Here is a 20,582-nt window from a genome sequence, read left to right on the forward strand (position 1 = left end):
GCACTCTCAGCACATGGATCTTTCCACGTACCCAGTTGACCCCCCTGGGGTACAAGTGCTTATATGTGACTTATATGCATGAGCGTCTTGAATGTCAAACCGAGCTGAAGGCCCTTCAGTGTCTAAAGGTGATGTTGATGTATTCAATGCTACAGCGGTCATGCAGGGTAAGTGCTCAAAGTATACTCAAAGTATTTTATGCACACCGGCCCTAGAGTTTGCTGAAAGGCCATGAAACTGCAGCTCTCTGTGTAAGCCATCTTTAGTTTACTGAGATTATCATGGCTCTTATCGTAAGGAATTCCCCATGTTTCGGCCTGGATTGTGTTGCTTGAACCCATGCCCGAAGACAAGTTAGTCAGTTGATCAGAGGGGGAAAAAACTAAATTCTAAGCTGGTATCAAAAAGAGAAAACTTGGCCTTGGAGTAGTCACATTAGGCCGTGTGTTTGGGTCATGGCGGAGGAAAACCACCCTGAATTGAGGTAGTGGGGATAATGGGACCATTCGTGATGCCTTTCAGTGTGAACAGTATCTCGTTAGGGTCCTTTTTACAGCCAGGCTGGAGGGGAAAGTAAATTCAGATGAAAAGAACAGGAACAACAATAAAAGAGCAGGCAGAAAAGAAAAAAAAAAGAAAGTAGGGATCAGAGATGCTCTCAGGGCCAAAACCGCAGATAAAAATCTAACCGCAGAATGAAGGCCAGATTGCTCTAATTCACTGTCATCTCAAGTATTTTTTTTTTTTTCCTGCGTGGAGGGAGAGAGAGCGGGACAGAGAGCGTGGCAGAGAGAGCCCCCCACCCTCCCTCCCCGTCCTCCCACACCCACTCCTCTCCTCCGTCCAGATTTACTGCTCTTAAATTGTTTGCCCTCCGCTTTTTAATGGCCATCTCTAGATCACCAGCTCTTAAAATAAACACAGAGGCTTGGATTACCTTCTCTATCACCATTCCACTGAAGCAGAACACACTTGCAGCGGCTGTGCCTCGATCCGCTCCTCCTTTTCTGCCTTTACGTTAACTCTCTGTGTGTGTGTATGTGTGTGTGTGTGTGTGTGTGTGTGTGTGTGTGTTTGGGCTGCTGGAGGAGAGCCTTGCATTAAAGCTGAGCAGCAGAAGAATGGAAACTCAAGTAGGGCTCAGAAGCAGGGTGGTCTGTGTCTAATAATACACCAATCAAATGTTACCGCACAAAGGGCAAATAACAGGGTAGATCAGCTCCATTGCTGCTGCTGAAAAGGATATAAAATACTAATAAGGCTAGCTGTCATATTCAGGCCCCAACAACTTACCAATTTCAAATCATTTGCAGATCATTTCTGAGCAGAAGAAGATTCCAATGTATTTTCAAGAACTAAGATATTATTGTTTTACGACTGTCTGCTTTGGCAGTGACAGATTGCACCCAGTCAAGAACCAGTGAGGGGGATCCAGTTGGAGTCAGGTTTACCTACTCTCCAAGGAATGCGCACCCCGCGCTCTAATCCCAGGTCCCGCGCCTGCCGCAGGACAGCTGGGTCATATCAGCGCATGTATATTTTTGTGCACGTTTGCCTGCAAATGTGGTCGTTTCCCCTTCATGTGTACATACAGGGCCCACAGGCATCAGGTGTGAAGGGGGTTCAGGTGCTGGGGGAGTCCAGAGGGGACGCTCATATGCTCCGCCGCAGACGGCGTTTGTTGTTGCTCGGCCGGCTTCTATGGCGCACATGAGCGTATGCATGGAGGCACATGTAGACTCTCTCTTAGAGTGCATACGCGAACAACACCTAAAAACATTCTTCACACACACTTCGCTCCTCTGGACTTAAAGAGAGCCGCTGGGGATGTGGGCTTTATCGTTAAAGAGGAAAAGCAGATTGCATTTGAAAAATTAGAAGGGAAGGGATGCAGGCTTGTGTTTATGAATGATAATTCAGTCAGTCAGCTCACATGCTACGGTCGGATTAATATGCGAATACAGAGGATGCAAACTGTATGTAATATCTGGCGTATGGGGGGGGGGCACCTCTTCATGGGAAACAATGAGAGGCTACAGGTGGAGCAGTGTCAGAAAAGTGAGTGAGCTACTCTGAACCTTCTCATGACTGTCATTTCCTTATTTTGGTGTTTCACTTAACTTTACTGTTCCGTTTTGGGTTCTGGCAACTCTAAATCACCTTTAACAGCTCAAAAATATACTTTACACTATTTTATCAGCTTGATGCATCATGAATTGTCCTCATTATATACTGTAGGAATTGCATATAAACAGGATTTTGAATTGATGATGTGTTTGAGATGTCTGACAGAAGACTATGCTTAACTTCTGTTTAGGGGCTCAGAGACCCCAACTGTTAAATACAGTGGGCTGCTGCTCTGTATCTGTGATTGGTGTTGACAGGACGCACCCGCACCCACTCGAAACCCCCCATGAGCGTGTTTGGATCTCTGTTGAATTTTGTAACAATCTCTTTATTAGACACCCTAAACAGGAAGTTTGACCTCTCTGGGGTCTAACTGACCCAAGTCTTCACTTTTTGGTAAACAGAAGCTAAGGAAATTGCTTCATGCATAGCCAATAGAAAATTAAAGATGAAATATCTCTTTCCTAGCAACGCATTGTGGTCATATCTATATTTTGCCACCTTCATCAAATGTGAAAAGAAAAAAATACATTTGAAAATGGAAATGGAGATTGCTTTCATACATACAGCAGTGGGGTTTGTGAGGCACTAAACAATAAAGGAGTAAAGCTAATTTCACCAAAAATAAGGGTTAATAATTTGTTTCTCTGCAGAGGAGTCTTTAAATCACAGGCTCCCCTGCTTTCTAAATTATATCTGAGCTGCCATCTCAAAGGGTGCTTAGAGCTTCTTAGAGGATAAAACTCACGTGTAAGCCCCCTGGACTGAACTAAGCCTGACAAAATGTGTGAATAACATTAAGGGAAAAATCTGCTCTCAAATTACAGTTTGACATTTTCATATGTCTCACTTGGTCCACATCCAATCACAAGTGTTTTATATGTCATAGTATATCATAACGCCAAGAAAATCTAATATCCTCCTTTTTCCTCATAGGAATATGAATGGCTCCTTTGAAGCTAAAATCAAGCTCTGAATGCAAAAACAGTGAGTATGTAGCAGCTACCTGTGATGTTACTGTTTATGCACAGTCCTGCTCAGCTGTTCTGTATAGGTATCTGCTAACCGTCTGCATAAGTGTGGGGATGCCCTCTATAGAGTGAAAGTGATCTGAGTGGATTCCTCTGGCAGAGCTCTGCGCTCTGGTTGCCCACACAGTGGGCCAGAGTGGCACGGAAACGGCCCAGCACTGCGTGGCTACTCACCGTGCCAACCAGGCCAGTCGCTGACACTCCTTGGATATTGCCCAGGAAAGGTACACTAAGCAAAAAAAAAGAAAGGAAAAAAAAAAAAGCGACGTGGCCATGGCAACTCTATTCATCTGTCTTTTTGGACAGCTATCCCACACACAGATACAGTAAGGCCATTTACGCGCTGGAGCACGACAGCTTAGCGTTTTTGTTGTGAGGCTTAAGCCGACAAGCAACTTTTTTTTTCAGGACAAACAACATACAAAATGCATGAAACTATACGGTAATATTGGACACGTAGTATTCTGATGAATAAATCCAAACAATGCTGTTTCATAAACTTCTTTCTCACTAATCTCTTCCATATTTTTATTGCTCACCAGGGAGAGAGAGAGAGAGAGGAAAAAAAATGATGTTGTTTTTCTATCTTTTATGAAATTTATGCATTGAAGCTGCCAATAAGAATTCAAATGAGTCTGAAATTATAGACAAGAGACTTGAGCGCTGACAGTTGACGGGTATAATGAGAACGTTACCATCCAAAATTATGCCTGTGAAATGGAGCTGGCCGTCCATACGAAAGGCAAACAGACGGAGAAAGTGAGTGAACGTGTCAGGTGATTTGGTGAGTTTTTTTGAGCGGGAGCCCAGATCTGGACAGAGCCCTGTCCTGGAGAGTGTCCTCAGAGGAAGTATGACGGAGGGAGGCCTGAATCAAGGAGGATGAGCTATTAAATAAAAATACGACATTGAGATAAGTGTGGGTGTGCTGCTAGAGAGAGTCAAAATTAACTGTTATGGCAAAACATTGTTCAAAAAAATGCTGTTATCATGAGTTAAGCAGCCTGAATATAAAATTCTGGACTCACTTAAAAGATTTTACCATATTCATCATTAAAAAACAGCTAAAGAAAACTGTTTTATAGTTTTCACCAAACATTGTTAATCTAAGTGCAGATCTGCAAACTACAGTGCTTAGAAGCAATGTGAGGGAAAAAAACAAAACAAAAAAACACACTGTCTCCTTTATTCTCTCCAATGGCTTGTTCAAAGTGTAAATCCCTCTCTTGGTTTCTTTGTCTCCGTCTGAGTGGCACATTTGCTGTTCAGCTGCTCAGAGACGTGGCGAGCTTATTTATTTATCCATTTCCCATTAATTAGAATATTTGCGCTGGCAAACACGGAAGTAGCCACATTAGCGCCTGGTTTGCAGCCACCTTGCCCATGAGTATTTACTGTCAGGATGAAGGGAGTCGGAAAGAAAGAGAGGAGCGCTGCGGCTTTGAGTGATGATCATGGAGGACAGACACCCAGGTGCTCTTCTAGACACACAAAAACACTTTACTGAACACTGCCAGAATTTCTGAACTCAGTGACACGGACATATTTAAATACATCAGATAGACGGGTTGGTCTGATTAAAAATGACACGTATGGAGGGCCAGAGAAGCTCAATTTGCCACTGAAATAAAGGATGTATAAATATGGAGAGTACCTTAGTCAGTAGCTTTAACCCATACTGTGCTCAGCACTGGGAACAGGACCCCCACCTCTGTGACTCCATATATTCACTCTGTTATTTCAGGGAACAAAAGCGGGGCTCTCGAGGCCATGGGTGGATCCATGAAAGGAAGAAAGGAGTCCTGCTCCTGGTTGCGGCTGAATAGGGGCCTTTCACACTTAGAGAGGCCTGTTTACTCTCCCTCAATAATGGCTCTAATTTTCTGATCATTATTGAGTAATTCCATCCACCCCCACACCCAGTGTTTAACGCTTTCTCCAATCACTCACAGCACCGCGTTCTTGTCTCCGAAGGGCCCCCAGGTCTCGCGTCCCGAATGATGTCCTCCTCCAAATCCATCAGTCCTTAATCCTGACTACCATTTCCTGCTCTGCTTAGGAGTGCATCAATGGAGACACCTGAAGTCATTTAGCGAAAGTTAAAAAAAAAAAAAAATGCAAAGGCAAACACTATATTCACATTTGAAAAAAAGAGGAATCATTGAGTGCTGTTAATTTGCCAGTCATTTTTTTTTCCCACATGTGGATTCATTCTCTCTTCTGATTGGAGAGGAGCGGCGCTTTATCCTCCATTTTGTTTTGGACCTGAATCCACAGCAGCACCATCACACCGAGTAACTAAATTCGCCCTGCTAAAAGCTGGCGGAAAAAAAAAAAAAAAAAATTAGCACGCCTGGTAACATGATAGCCATTTCATTCAGCACGCCGACATCTCCACGAAATAAGACCTAAGTTTACACGTTCTGAAGCTGCTTCTCTGGCAACCCACTGTGAAAAAGCAACCATAGGAGTGGTGGCAGGGGCGTGAGGGGACGCGCAGAGGGGAAGACATGTTAAGCGAAAACAAGGATATGGGGGGAAAAATGGTAAAATGAGAGAGAAAGAAAAGGATCACAAGGAGAGAAGTTGGCAGAGACTGTGTCGGTTTGAAAAGCTGGCACCTTCTAAACAGAGCTGCAGCTTTGGGTGCCAAATGCTGCCAACCAGCCCCACTAGCCTGAATATCTGCCCTCCCGCTCTCTTTGTTTTCAGCATGGCATTTTGCATCATCTTTATTCTACGCTTTTCTTTTTACTTCATATCAGGACTCAATATCATCCTAACAGCAGTGACTGACATTTATTACCATTAAATGAGAGAATAAATAACGCTGAGGAAAAAATCAAAAGGGAGATATTTATTCTTGTGTTCGTTATTAGTGTTCATTTCAAGGATTTTATTTGGGTTTTTTTTTTATATAAGAGGATTTTGTTTGCGTATAATTGCTAATTTTTGAATTGGGGACGGTTTTAAATAAAAAAAGGAAAAATTCACACAGAGACGGGGGATCTGTGCTCGGCGGTGTCGCAGTGTTCCGGTCCCGTTTTCCGTATGGAAAGAGCTGTCCCAATTACAGGGCAGTCTCCCCACGCTCTGCTCCACTAGACCGAGGGAACAAGGCGCGAGGCGGACTGATCAGAATCTGGCTGCTGGTAAGCAGCCCAGAAAAGACGCTCTCTTTCCCTCTCCTTTCTACTCCTCTGCTGTCTTCACCTCTCCTCCTGCTCTTTGCCCCTCGGCTCAGGCAGCCGAGAAGCCAAGCCACCCCTTCTGTGCAGGGATACGTATGTTTTTAGGGGACAGACAGATTTCAGGCCTGGCGCCTGTACAGAGAAAGAGAGGACTGGTCACGCAAATCAAACAGTGAAGCGAGACAGTGTTAGACACCAGGAATAATACACAAAGAAACTACAGGGAAAATGTGTGCCTGGTTTATGTTCTTGTTGTTTTGTTCTTTTAAAAAAGAGGAGAAAATCCATTCAGGTGTACAGTTAAATAAATGCAGTAATTCCTCAATAGACAAAAGCTGGTATATTTATTTTCTTGCATGTACTATGCTATATTTATTAACCTCATTTTAATACATATTAAGTAAATTAATTTCTTGAAAAATACATAAATGTCTGTTGGTTAAATGTCAGCCACCGTTTGCTAAGCAGGTTTTAAAAAAAGTGAACAGAGCTGAGCTGCTAAATTGCTAAAAGAGACACCATAACATTTATTTATTAACCTTAATTACACAAATAATTAAAAATCAGTGTACAGTGAAATTAGGAAATAAAGCTAATCCATGTTGCCCACAATAGGCACTTTCTGGTACAAGGAATTTTTCTATTTGCGAAGCTAAGACCTGACCTTTGTTTCAAAATGAGGCTTAATTCAATCATATACTCAGTCTTTTGTGTATCTTTTCCTGTATTATTCACTAAACTGGATAATTACAGTGAATATGAAGCAGGCTGGCCAGCTACCAAGCCCATAGAGCAGCTCAGCAGTCAGACCTATAGAGTGGTGGAAAGTTGTGAGAGATCAGTTAAAGGAGGTCACAGGATCGGACCAATCCTCGGCGTAACGGTTCGCGTCTTTTCTCCGATTCATTTGGAAGACCGATCTTACTGGAATAATCTGTTTACCAGCAATTCCTTACACTCCACACACTCCACTCTTCTTTTCTCTCCTCCTTACACACACACACACACACGCAGCAAAAAAATGGAAAAACTGGGGGCTCTGAAAATGGGCCAAGCCGGGGCTGTTGGAGGCCCCTATGTCTCAGCTCATATTAAAACACCGCAGTGCCACTGACGCTGTCCCGTCATGAGAGGGGCTCGCCGAAGCTCAAACTTTATTGGGCACATTATTTCAAATGACAACAAAGCGTAAGAAAGTTTCCGTTGAAAGTGTCGGACCAGCAGTGTTTTTCACACCAGATGAATGTGGCTCCCTCGGCGCCGACACTCTCTATTTCTCTGTCGGCCCGGGTTACGGACCGGTGCCAGAACACTGGAGCACAATTCTGCTCTCTGTCCAGAAATCTCTGCTGTGCACAACGCACTCAGCCAAGGAAAAGAAGATTTTTTTTTTTAAATCATTATGATTCCCTCTTTTCTTTTCCTGCAAACACTCGACAAGCAAGCAATCGACAGGACAACATAACCTGACTGTATTATTACCACAATATACGGCCTCCATAAACCACCAGACACACATATATATCTGTGTGTGTAAGAAACAAACCTCACTCTGTCCTGTTTGGCCTCTTCTTCATAATGTAACTGCATCTGATAACGTTGCCTCCTTTAGAAGCTCAGGATATTGGGCAAAGCAGATAAGATGTGTTTGATGGATTAGCGTGACGTGAAGGCGTTAAGTCTCTCAGTCTGGCCGTCTGTCTCCCTGTCGATTCCTCTCTTTGTTCGCCTCTATTAAAAGATATTCCCTTGGCCATTTGTAATGTCGGGACTACGCACAGAGACACATTGATGGGTAAATGAACATCTTAGGAGCACCATAGCAGCATGGAGATACGGTGCAGTCTGGCTGGCGCACACACACACACACAAACACACAGGCAGTTGGCTTTCAGACCTGGCCCAGGCACCTCTCTGGTCCGTCTGTCTTCAACACAGAGAACAGATATGGAGGCTGAACTCTCACAAACATCTTTTTATCATAACAACTAAAGTAATGAAAGCTGTATGAGGCAGCACTGGCTCCAAACATGACTAATGCTGGAACCGTGCGGCTTCGTCAGACAGACAAATATGGAACACGACGCTCAAAAAACATGACCCGATCTGGGGTCTCTAGGTGGAGGAAGGCCGTCAGCGCCCAACTGGCGAGCCAGACTTTGGTTACGACAGACATGTGATCAAAGATGAGATCAGACCCTCTCTCTCTCTCTCTCTCCCCATCTCCCTCGCTTCCTCCACATCCCTGAACCATTATTGTTATCATCGTCAGATGCAGCGGAATCAGTGAGAAGAAAATCAACCACTTTTGTGGTCGACTCTCATCACACCGTGAAAGTTATATCACGGTGTGTGTGTGTGTGTGTGTGTAGCGCCAGGTATTTGTTCAAAGAAAATGATCAGGTTCTCTTTAGCAGTGCAACCTTTCTTTGCAGCTGCAGAGCAGAAGCGCAGATCAGAGTACAGCGGCTGTGATCTGTCCCAGCTCTCACTGCCCTGCCTGGAAGGGCCCAAGTCTATAATTGGACAAAAGCAGAGACACATTCTGTACTGTGGAGAAGCAGAAACAGTGGAGGGGGTTAGTGTGTGTATGTGTATCTCCTGTTCTGTCAATCATGCCGCTTGAAAGCAGAGCCCCCCCTGCAGCTGGCGACAGTGACATCAGTGGGACAAGAGAACTGAAACACCGCGGCGGGGACAGGCGGGTGAGACGGCTGCAGTCCAATCATCAGGCCTGGCAACTGATAGCTTCCGCAAGACACAGACACCCTGGAATGAGGAGCTAAGAATAAAACTGTAACGCTGCCACCCCAAAGGTTAAAATGGAGCCACTGTCTGTCTGTCCTCTGTAAACTCTGGTTAACCCCAGCCAGTCTCCTGGAAAACAGAGCAAGTCCTGCTTATACAAGTGGATGTTTCTTATTCCAGTTATTTCCTAATGTTGTCTCTGCTCCATTGTAGTCATATGGGTGAAGGTGCTGCACAGACTGCCTTTGATTTTGCTGTGGAAAAGCTGAGCAGGATCAGAGTAAGAAACCTCCTCCCTCCCACAGCAGTGGACCTTGTCAGCAGATGCAGCTCTAAATGCATTCAGGTTTTTTTTTTTTTTTTTTTTAGACCCACGCACAAACAGGAAAGACAAAAAATAGTAATACTTCATTTTTGATGGAACAAGCCTTTTCCAATTTCAAAAAAAGGGTGTTGCCTTGACTGAAAAACGATGAGTTACGTATATATCAAAATGCTCATGCGTGTGCAAATATGAATAATATGTTTGTGTACAAAAACACACAACTCAGTACTATGAAGGCTGATCTGGGGTACGTATGGGGGTGAGTGGCTGCTGGATTCTGGCACAGAGTAAAAAAGAAAGCTTTACTCCGAGGGGCACCAGGCTGCGCTGGGAGCTAATCTGAGCCGCGGTTCGCCACGCCGTATTGTGGAACAGGAAGAGGCGCTCACGGAGGCCCCGCAAACTCAAGCAGAGTTACACACTGGGCTGAAAGGAGCCTGGCAAGGGGTACTCTGTCACAGAGGAACGCTGCACCTCCCTGCCAAGGAGAAGAATTAAGGTCCTGTAACTGTATGCCAGTCTGTGGTAAGAAACCCGGGATAATAGTAAAGGGCAGAAAAAGGGGTCTGTGACTGTGTTTACACCTGACTCTACCTGCAGAAACACCTGAATCAGGAAAACAGACAACTGGATTGTGACTGTAAAGGAGCTTAATGATGAAAAAGCAGAAATTATATTTGCACATTACCTTAAACTGTAAATGACTGGAGTCACAGTAAATATTATGCATTTGTGGTGCAGCTGGGCTTCAATTGTAAAAAAAAAACCAAAAAAACTAAATTACTAATAAGTCACAAACAGGACACAGCAAATTTCAAGCATCCACAAGCATGAGTGCTGCAGGATCACTAATGCACCGTCAGTAGCTGTGTTCTTTTTTGTTTTTTTCAATTTCACTGGATTAAAAGCATTTTTAAACACAATCGTATGACATCTGCACACCTCAAACAACGTAATGCTGTTAATGATTTAGATTTGCTGCACTGAAAGTGGATTATTTGTGAATAACAGTACAGTGTTCACTGCAGTATTACCCCTGTAATTAATTTTGAATTTTAACAGCTTAAAATGACTATGACCAAATATAATCTCCTTGTTTTATACCAGGAGTTTCTTTCTTATTATTATTTTTGCACAAGTCATAAAGAAAAGCTAATAATTTAATATTAACATTACATTAATTAAGTGTTAACATTTTAGTATTGCCATTTAGGAAAAGAAAAGAATCATAATTAAAGCATAAAATAAATGTAATTTATATCCATTTGTTTCACACTGAGCTCCACAGTTCAACAACTGTAAAATCTAACTGACTATCTTCCAATTTACATTTGACAGTATTAAATTGCCCTAAAGAATGCCTGTGGGTGTGTATGGACATTACACTAAAATATTTTCAGCACCTCTATTTTAACGTAACTGGTCACAGCAGGAAACACATGTGCCCAATATGGAAAAATAAAACATCTCATAAACAAACAGAGGCAGAGCCACACAGCCATAAACAGGAGTCTCAACTTGTGTGTGTGTGTCTGTGTGTGAGATCAGCACAATCAGACACAAGACGAGCGGGGCAGCTTGGGTGAGTTGTGTTTGAGGAAAGATCCTGTGTGTGTTAGCGTGCGAGTGTGTCCACTTGTGAGTCTGAGAGTGTATGTGTGGCGTACGGCGGAGGCTGCACGGCTGAGGCTGCAGACAGGCTGACTCTCTGCCTCCTAAACTACCTGGGACTGGGCCAGCTGTCACTGCACTCTCCAGACCACCACACACACACACACACACACACACACACACACACACACAATAGAACCCACAGACACACACCGCACTGCTACTGATGCACACCAATCTCACAATAACACACACATGGATTACAGACACATGACAAACTGCCTCACACACACTCGCACACGTACGCACATGCATGCACACACAGATAAACAGGTTTGCAGATGCTTTTGTTTACTGATGGCACCGGAATACATGCACATTTGGATTTAGACAAATTTGCACACAAATACTTGAACAAATGTACCAATGCAAACATATCTCTAGGTAAACACAGGTTTTAAGCCTGACTGTCAAATTCTCAGAATCTCTTTAAACCAGATAGAAACATCCATCTGAAAAGCATTTTTTAAAGATTATACCGCGCAGACTGTCCCTTTAAATGTCAAGACGTGGTCGTTATCTTAGTGCCGACTGTGTTTATCAAAGCCTGGTATTGGCTTAGCTTGGTACATAGCGAAGGGCAGGGTCTAATCTGTGACTCACATGCCAAAGTGTGTGTGACACGTTGCATACTGACCTGTGTGTTTGACTGTGGGTGTGTGGGTGTGTGAGTCCACATGACCACATGAAGAAGAACTGACTACAGTAATACACACATACCTGGTGTGTGGACGAAGTAGGCCAGGTAGAGGTCCAGCTCCTTGACCGTCACTCCAATGTGGTGCGGCTGGACACACAGGCCGTGGTTGGAGCACTGGGGCGACTTGACCAGCCGCTCCCCATCCGTGCTCTCCAGGGGGCTGCCCTTGAACAGGATGACCATCACCAGGTCCAGCCGCCACACTTTGTCGGCCTGGCGGAGGCAGTCGATGCGGCGGATCTTGCCCTTCTGGTCGGGGTTGGACAGCACGCAGCAGGGGGGCTTCTTCCCCGTGATGGTGAGCACAAAGTCCTCACGGAACTCGGGCCGGATGTCCTTGCGGAGCTTGGCCAGCAGGCGCGAGGCCCATTTCTGCTTGATCTCTGGCTTCTCCCCCAGCAGCTCGTCCTTCACCGCGCGTTCCTCGTCCTTGGTCATCCTCTTTTCGTGCTTCTTGAAGTACTTGCGCTTACGGGCCTGCAGGTTGAACCAGGTGTAGGAGAAGGCACGGACATGGGGGAGGAGGGCCTCAATGAAGGGATGAAATTCATCCTGATGGCAGAGAGAAGGATGTGCTGTTAGCAGGCTGAAAAAAGGCTTTTAGTTTGAAAGAGAGCATGCAAATCTTCAAAATAAAACATATCCACAATTTTAAAAAGAGGCAATAGCCATAGTGAAAATGTAATAAAATATATGATAATACAGTAATTAAATAGTTACTGTTACTAAAATCAAAATAACTATAATTACATGTACATTTCAAATCTAATAACACAGTTTATTTACATATTCTAATTCCAAAAAGCAATTTAAAGTATTCTAACATAAAATGATAAAAATGTTATCATTACTACCATTTAGATAAATTATTATTAACTGTACAATGCAAAGCATGCTTTTTTCAAGACAACAAATTAAAAAAAATGCATGACTTCAATTCCAAAAGCAACTGATAAGCTGAGCCAAGTTGCGCTCCCGGTGTTCTGCTGTAAAAAGAAAAGTTATTCTGCTGTACCATAATACCTTCACTACATATCTCTGGGCAACAAAGCCCAGATCTCTCCACAGCGTTCCTGTGCCAGGGTTGCCACACACCGGTCGCTCACCACCGCCAAGCTTTGCCGCCACAAGACCACTGTTGAAATGTGCTGCTAAAAGATCAGCCATACCATTTCCTATCTCTGCTACCATGCAAGGGAGCTCCAACCAGACTCACATTTCCACAACAAACTGAAAGCAGACAGAAATCACCACAGAAAACCACACTGCTAGAGGAAGACAGACGGCCTGGTAGTTACCATTTTGCACTCTCATCATAAATTTGGCACAGCGTTTAAAGTGAAAAAAAAAATCTCCTGCACCAGTTTTTTTTTCCTCCCGCGCTCCCCAATGTAAAGCAAGTGCTGGTTTGGCAGGGTGTGGAGAATTAGCAGATGAAAAAAAACTTGTGCGGGGGGGGGTGGGGTGGGGTGGGGGGTTGTAAAAAAATAATTAGCAGAATATGCTGCTCACTAAAAACAGTGGGCCAAAGTTTAAAACCAAAAAGATTTTACAAAGGAGACAATTCACTGCAGTAGGACCACGGCCAGCAGCCCTTTAGACAAAAGCAAAACACCACAAAATAAGACGGATAAAAACTTGTAGCTGAAAAGAAAAAATTGTCAAGTAAAAATAGAAATGTTAACAGTAGTGCACTGTGTCAGGAAAAAAAAAAAAAAGAACTTTGATGCACTTAAAATAAACAGTCCTTTGTGCATTCCAAAAAACAAAACAAAAAAATGAACCTTGAAAAAAAAAAAAAAAAAAAAAATCCTTGGCAAAGTGTAATTGGTAGTGGTGTCTGTTCTGATCCCTGGGCCCGGCGCAAGACTCACACACACTCACACACACACACACTCACACACACACAGATGGGGGGGCCAGGGAGAGCAGAGCACAGAATAGGGAAAAAAAAATAGAGAGCCGAATCAATGTTGGACGAGCGCATACGACCGCTGGCAAAGCCGAGTGCTGCTTCTTTTTTCCCCTTTTCTCTCCAACTCTCTCTCTTTCTCTTTCTGTTTCTCGCTCGCCGTCTCTCGTCCTCTCCGCGTTCTTTCCCTAACCATTGCTTGAGCCTTTGCCAACACGAGTAGGGCCCACCTATTTGGCAACAAGATGCCTGTAGCCCAGCCAATGCGTTAGCTTCAAGAGCTGAAAGGGAGGGAAAAGAGAAAGAGGAGAGGGGAGGGGAAGGGAGGGAGAGGGAGAGGGAGAGGGACGGGGGGGGGGTTGTAGAGGCAATGAGAAAGAGAGAGCGAGAGCGCGGAAGGGGAGAGAGAGAGAGAGAGATAGAGAGAGGGAGAGAGAGCAGGTGGGAGTGTAAGAGAGCGAGCAGCCTTGTCCGACGCTGCACAATTTGCCAAATCGACAAGTTCCACTCTGACACGGAGGCAAAGTTCAGGGGAGCAAGTCTTCTCCTGCACCAATCCCCGCAGCCCTCAGCCTGCCTCCATCTTTACTATGGCCGCCATCGCCTGGGCTCCCTCACCCCCTGCACAAACCCCCGCCCTCCTCTGCGCTTCTCCCCGTCTCTCTCTACCCTTCTCTCTGCTTGCATAATGCCACCTTGGCAGAGGATGGCAGAGAGAGGACACACAGCTTCAGAATCCCTCCAGACCCCACCACCGGCAGCTGCTCATGGGTTTACCACAGCAAACAAAGAGGGAGAAACAAACCCAGGCAGCCACACTCCTCTCACTGCACACACTGAAATCAATGACAAGTTGATTTAGAGGCAAAATACAGAACTGGTTACAGAATTTAAGGGTGGAGGCAGCAGGCTGTGGACACACAATTTGCCTCAGCTGTATCGAACAGAACTGGGAGCAGAAGATAAATGGCCAGCAAGAGTGGTAACGTCTCCCACGAAATCCCCAGTCCCAAATTCGCTCTGCGCTTCCCTCCTGAACTCCAGGGAGGATTTGGCGTTCGGTGTGCGAGCGCCAGCGGCTGCCATGTTGCCTCATGGTGAAGCATGTCATTCAGGGTTGCACCTGCTCTGCTGACAGCTAGTCTGAAGGCACAAGCGCTGCTGAATCACAGACGGGGGGGGGGGAAACGGAGGCTTGCGACTCCAAACGAAAGAAAAAAAAACAAAAAAAAACAAAACACTGCAGACAAGAGGAAAATTCACGATGGACAGAAATGATATGTGCTCTTTAAATCGTGCGCAACTCTGTCAAAGCTCAAACCCAAAGAAACAATACCATTCGTAGATCACCTGGAGACTTGCTCCACTTAGGATCTGATTGGGTCAACAAACGCAGATGCAAAGAACACGAGAAGATCTGACACAATAACTCAGCCAACTGAAAATTTACCTGCAACTCTTTTTAATTACTGACTTTTTCAAGCAAAAACACCAATTTCCTGGTGCAGCTTCCACAAAATGAAGATTTGATGCCGTCCTTTGTCACGGATGGAACGAAACAGAATATCTTCTCGTAACAAGCACTTACAAGCTGTCATCTTGATCTCTGGAAAATTATCATAGGCATTTTTTTTTTTTACAGCTGTCTGGCAATTTATAGAGAAAATGACATGATGAAAGTAATTGATAGTTGGGGTTTGAGCTGGTTTCACAAATTATTTGGATTCATGGATTTTTCCTCACAGAAAACGACTACTGATGGCTAAAGACACGAATGACTATAGACTAGACTTTGCCAACTCTTAAAAAAAAGGATGTTCAGCTCATTTTCAAGTCATGACGAGGTTGTTGAAAGTCACATTTAACCAAAGCAGAGCTGCACTATGCAAACAAAGGTGGAGGCACACAAGCAAGCGCATACAATACCACCACCACCATCACCACTGTCACTCACAACCATCGCGGCCTCCAGCCTCACTCCAAACGGCATCTCAGCTTTGTCTCACACACCTCCACATTCGTCCCCGCTCGCTTTGTGTGTCACTGACTGATGGCAAAGTTTGATGTGCGGTTAGATAAAGCGACAAAGGAAGCCAAGGGCTGGTGTGTGTGTGTGTGTGTGTGTGTGTGCGAGAGAGAGAGGGGGGGGGGGGGCACCAGAGTTAAATATATGTTTCCATCACCACCTGCAGTACGTAAAAAAAAAAAAAATTAGAGAAACTTAACTGGCACTTGAATGTGACTCCAGTGTGTGTGCTTTTCAGTCAAATTTAAGCGTCTCTAGGTGACCCTGCCAAAATGCAAATAAACCACCATTCAAATGTCACTGGAATTTGACTACAAGGGGCTTTAAGTCATTTTCCTTTGCCATGCTCTTTGCCTGAAAAAGTCACATATTTATTTTCCAGGAATAACTGTTATGCAGATTCTTCCAAAGTGCCAAATCTGGAGGGATCACTCCAGCTCTCCGTGGGTGAGCCCTCACACTCACCTGCGCACTTCCTGCTGCGCCACACCGGGCGGAGGCTGCTCTTTTCACAATGGAGCGTATTTACTTAGCCGAGCGACGTCAACCGTACACGGAAGTCGTGTCTCGGTTTCTCTTCCTACCTGGACATTAACTTATAGTCAAATAACGCTCCCTCAATCTTTAGCTTCACCTGCTGAACGCGACTCTTCACCTTAATACCTGAGGGGGAAAAACTACATCCGGTCTGCACCTGATGCATTATGGGTCATATTTCAGGCTTCACCTGCTGAACGCGACTCTTCACCTTAAAAGCACCTGAGGGGGGGAGCGGAGGGATCTGCTGTGACCAATCTGCATCCGGTCTGCACCTGATGCATGGGTCATATTTCAGGCCTGAAGTTTAACAAAAAAAAAAGGACGAACAATCCCTGTTTTCTCTAATATTCACACAATTAAAGTCACGGCTGATTTTCCAACACGTGTCTGTGGTTGAATCAACTCAAATATCAGCCAGACTCCGTTAATAAGAGGAAAAGCTCCAGCCAAAACAATTAAAAATGCACCATTACTTCTTTTTTTTTTTTCTCTTCTCACAGGGCACTTAAAAATATGAATACTTCAAAAAGAGTGAAGACATCAGTGATGGAGTCTGCCAGCAGTAACATGGAAAGGAAAAAAGGCTGTAGACAAAAAAAAAAAAAAAAAAAACGGGCTGCCATTCCCGCAAGTGACACGTCTGAGCTTCACCGTAACTAAAACCCGACGCCAGTTCCAGCCAGCAGAGGAGACCCAGAACATGTGTGAATATGTATTTAAAATGTTGTCTGTTGAATAAATGATGTTTCTTCCCTGTGAGGCCCCGAGTGACTGGGATGCTGCTGCTGATGATGTGACATTTTATGGGTGGAAATAGTCATATTCATCTGTTAAAGCCTGCTCTCCCCTATTCCTATTCAGTCACATCCCTTAAATGGGATTTGTATTAATTTTGTAATATAAATTTAAATAAACTGAAATATTAAAATGTGTATTGTTGTGATATTTTGCCTTTTTAATCAAAGATCCCCCCCCCCCCCCCCCTCCACCCCCATCAAACCGCGTCTGCGCTGCAAAAGCCTCGATTTCACTTTCAAAATTCTCTTCATAAAAACCCCTCAGCTGAATTTAAACAGTCTATGACGAGACAAAAGAAATGATTTTGAAGTCCTTTATTTTCCAATTCTCCGCACGTCTGACCGAGACTGTGGAGGTGGCTGCCAACTTCAGATTAACTCTTTCAGTGAGGAGAGAAAAGGCTCTTTACTGTGAAAAAGCCCAGAGTTTGATTCATTAGTGCGTCTGTGAAGCTCTTTGCATTTCCAGCTCCTTTTGGATGAACAGGAGGGCCCATCTTTTTGAAATAGTTCATATTTTGGTGGGTTTTTTTTATTAATTTGCTTGAAAAGCCTTAAAACTGAACCCATTTTATCGTGAATTAATAATTACATAATTCACATGTTATTGATTTTAATCATCTAGAAACAATATAATTTATTTCAGGTCTAATACTGTTGATGAGAATTAGGTTGTTTTTTTTTTCTTTTAAATTTCAGCCACTTCAATGAAAAGGTCATTTTTTAATATTCTTACATGTTTGTATGTTGCTTGAAAATACTGCAATACCGCAAATAAACGAATGCTTAAAAAGTAAATGCATGTAGAATGAAGGCAAGTAAAATGTGTGCATTTAAAATTACAGAGCAATTAGAAGTCTGGGTTCAGTTTTTCATGCAGGCAACCTTGTCTGACTTTCCAAGAAATGATGAAGGTAAAAGTGAGCTTTGCTCCAAAGTTCAAATCCTCAAGCCAAATAATCAAAACTCTGGCACAGTGATTATTTTGTTGTTATGATAAATCATAGAATTCAATGTTTTTGTTTTTCCAACCAACATTTTAACGTTTATTCCAAATTATTTCAACCCTTTTGAATGGCCGTAATATGAGTTTTCTTTTCTGCATCAAATAAAACTCCACAAACCCAGGCAGTGATAAAAGTCTCCTCCTCTGTCTGACCCATAATGCCCAACAGTAGGCCTCTCCGTCCCGCTTTGTCCTGCTCCGTCCTGCGGTACCTGACCTCGCCAAGGCTACACTGCATCTCATTAGACCAATTAAGCCATGGTCTGCATAACCCAAGGGCCTCCCAGCCGCCCGGCCCTTCATTAGCGCAGCCCTGTGCTGGTGGGGCACGGCTCTGTCCTCTCCTGCCCAGCTGAGTGTCCCTGACCCCGGATGGAGCCTGACACTGGCTCCCTCTGACCTCGGCTCAGACCGCTGACAGGGGACCAGAGCAGGGAGGGAGGTGGGCGGAGGAGACGGGGGTTAGGAGGGACGGAGAGGAGTTGCAAAAACATTCGCTCATTCATTCGCTTAAGAGTGCAAAGATGCTGGTGGAGCGAGGCCGGTGGACATGAAATCTTAAAAGTAAAGCATTTGGATTCATCCAGGTGTGGATATTTTATTCAAAACTCTTATGATGATGTACATTTTTACCAAATTATAACACCTTCTAAAATTCAAGATGTCAGGTGTGTTTCACCCCAAACTAACTAAACTCTTCCCTGATGCTCCAGAGAGCAAATCTTCTTTAGCTTGCTGTAATCAGAACAAGCTACAGTGTCTGCTGCATGACCTTCCATTGTTATAACACACAGTAATCATTCCTGTTAATCATTAGCGGGAGGAGACACAGGATTCAATTTTAAAGACAGGGGGAAAGTCCCTCAGAACACCCCACACTCTGTTACTGTGGCGAGCAAGTGATGCGTAAAGATCCACGGAAATCAGCGCCTTGCGTTGGTTGCACTTTTCAGAGTTTACAAACCAGCACGTTACTATGTGTGAAAAATCTGCAAGCAATTTGCGGTGGCTGCGTGCTAACGTGCCCGGGGTGGGCTGTGTGGGGGGGAACCAGCCGAGGAAGAGGCACGCACGGCACATTCCAGTCCCACAAAGGGGCTCCGCTGCCTGGCTGCACTGCAAAAACCAACTGGGCCCTTCCGAGCTCTGGCTCTGGAGCTCCCGGTTTATCCCCCTGCAACTACCACCGATATCAGCTACGATATTGCACTTTATTGCCATGGAAGCCTGGTTCCAGCAGATGCTGATTACATTTGCACCTCAGACTACGCAACACAGACAATGAATTCACATGAAATACAATGAGGCTTTTAACGTCCTGAAAAATAAACATTCTACTCTGATGCAATGGGTTCGGGGTAAACCAGATCACTTCAGGCTATTTTGTTTTTGTGATTGTGAAGAGATTTTTTTAAAACAATATTTGTTCTGCTTGAGGAGGTGTAAAACACGTTGAGACGTGCAGATCTTCTTGGATTGGGATGTCAGTATTGATGAGCTGGAGTGGGGAGGGGGCGGGCTGGAGGAATATACTTCCATATATTCCATATAACGCAGCATGTGGTGGTCGTGCTGTTTATTGACATGGATCAAGAAACTGCTGATGCCAAGCTGGTGCGTCTCTGTACTCACCTGTGAAATCAAGGCTGTGTAACTCCACGCCTCATGACACATATTACTTTTTTTTTTTTTCTGCACACATGCATGCACCCAAAAAACCTCTTCCCTCAGCCCTGAGCCGACTGCCACTGTCTGAAAAGAATGTGCTGCTGGATGAAGGAACCGCCCTGCGTCTCGCTAACGTGTGTGTGTGCGCACGTGAGTGATTGGCCGTGCCTGGGCAGGCCGACTCAGCACCACAACAGCCATGACTGAGTGTTTTCTCACTGTGCCAGCCAACAGACTACTGCTGCTCACGCTGCTGCCAGTGCAGACTGAGTAACAGTGATACTACTGACTGGGCCGAGACGCTGAGCGTTTTTTGTTGCCTTCTCTCTTTAGATTTAAACATAACAATTTAAACGTAATATGTCGAAAAAATACACCAGCCGATTTCCGCAATTTCATCACCCATGATCCAAATAGTAATCCTGCCAAAGTGGCTGGTAGAGGAGACAAACTTACAAACCACAGCCAGCTTTTAGCAGCATTTGGCTGGTGGAGGGTGTTAATTTTCTACCCTGGTAAAAACCAGCTCTGTAATCGGTAAACACGGTGCGCCTGGCCTGCAACAAAGAAATGCATTTAACAAATCCATTCTCTTTGATCCCGCATTCCTATTTTGGTTTGATGGAGGGTGATGCATGTTTGATGAACACGTCAGAAATATTTGATATACTAGAAGTGAGATATCATATCATTAGAGCGGTGTATAAGCCGCCAGAGTCTGGTGGTCTTCACTATATACCACTTTATCTTTGATCTGCACAGTGTGGTTGACACACATCACAGAGAGTTACAAGCGCACTGATTTATCAATAGGCTCAAAGCAGGGGGATGTTACGCCAT

General features: G+C 44.4%; 1 protein-coding gene across 4 annotated transcripts in view; it reads right to left on the reverse strand.

The window, feature by feature from the left end:
* nfixb (nuclear factor I/Xb) overlaps positions 1 to 20,582 on the reverse strand; it is a 123,725-nt gene that overhangs the window by 74,009 nt on the left and 29,134 nt on the right. For all 4 annotated transcript variants that reach the window (XM_070847304.1, XM_070847305.1, XM_070847302.1 and 1 more), the window contains one exon: positions 11,814 to 12,345. In XM_070847304.1, the coding sequence (XP_070703405.1) occupies positions 11,814 to 12,345 (532 nt within the window). The remainder of the gene's footprint in view (positions 1 to 11,813; positions 12,346 to 20,582) is intronic.

The sequence above is a fragment of the Pempheris klunzingeri genome, chromosome 17, assembly GCF_042242105.1.
Source record: "Pempheris klunzingeri isolate RE-2024b chromosome 17, fPemKlu1.hap1, whole genome shotgun sequence".
Lineage (NCBI taxonomy): Eukaryota > Metazoa > Chordata > Actinopteri > Acropomatiformes > Pempheridae > Pempheris > Pempheris klunzingeri.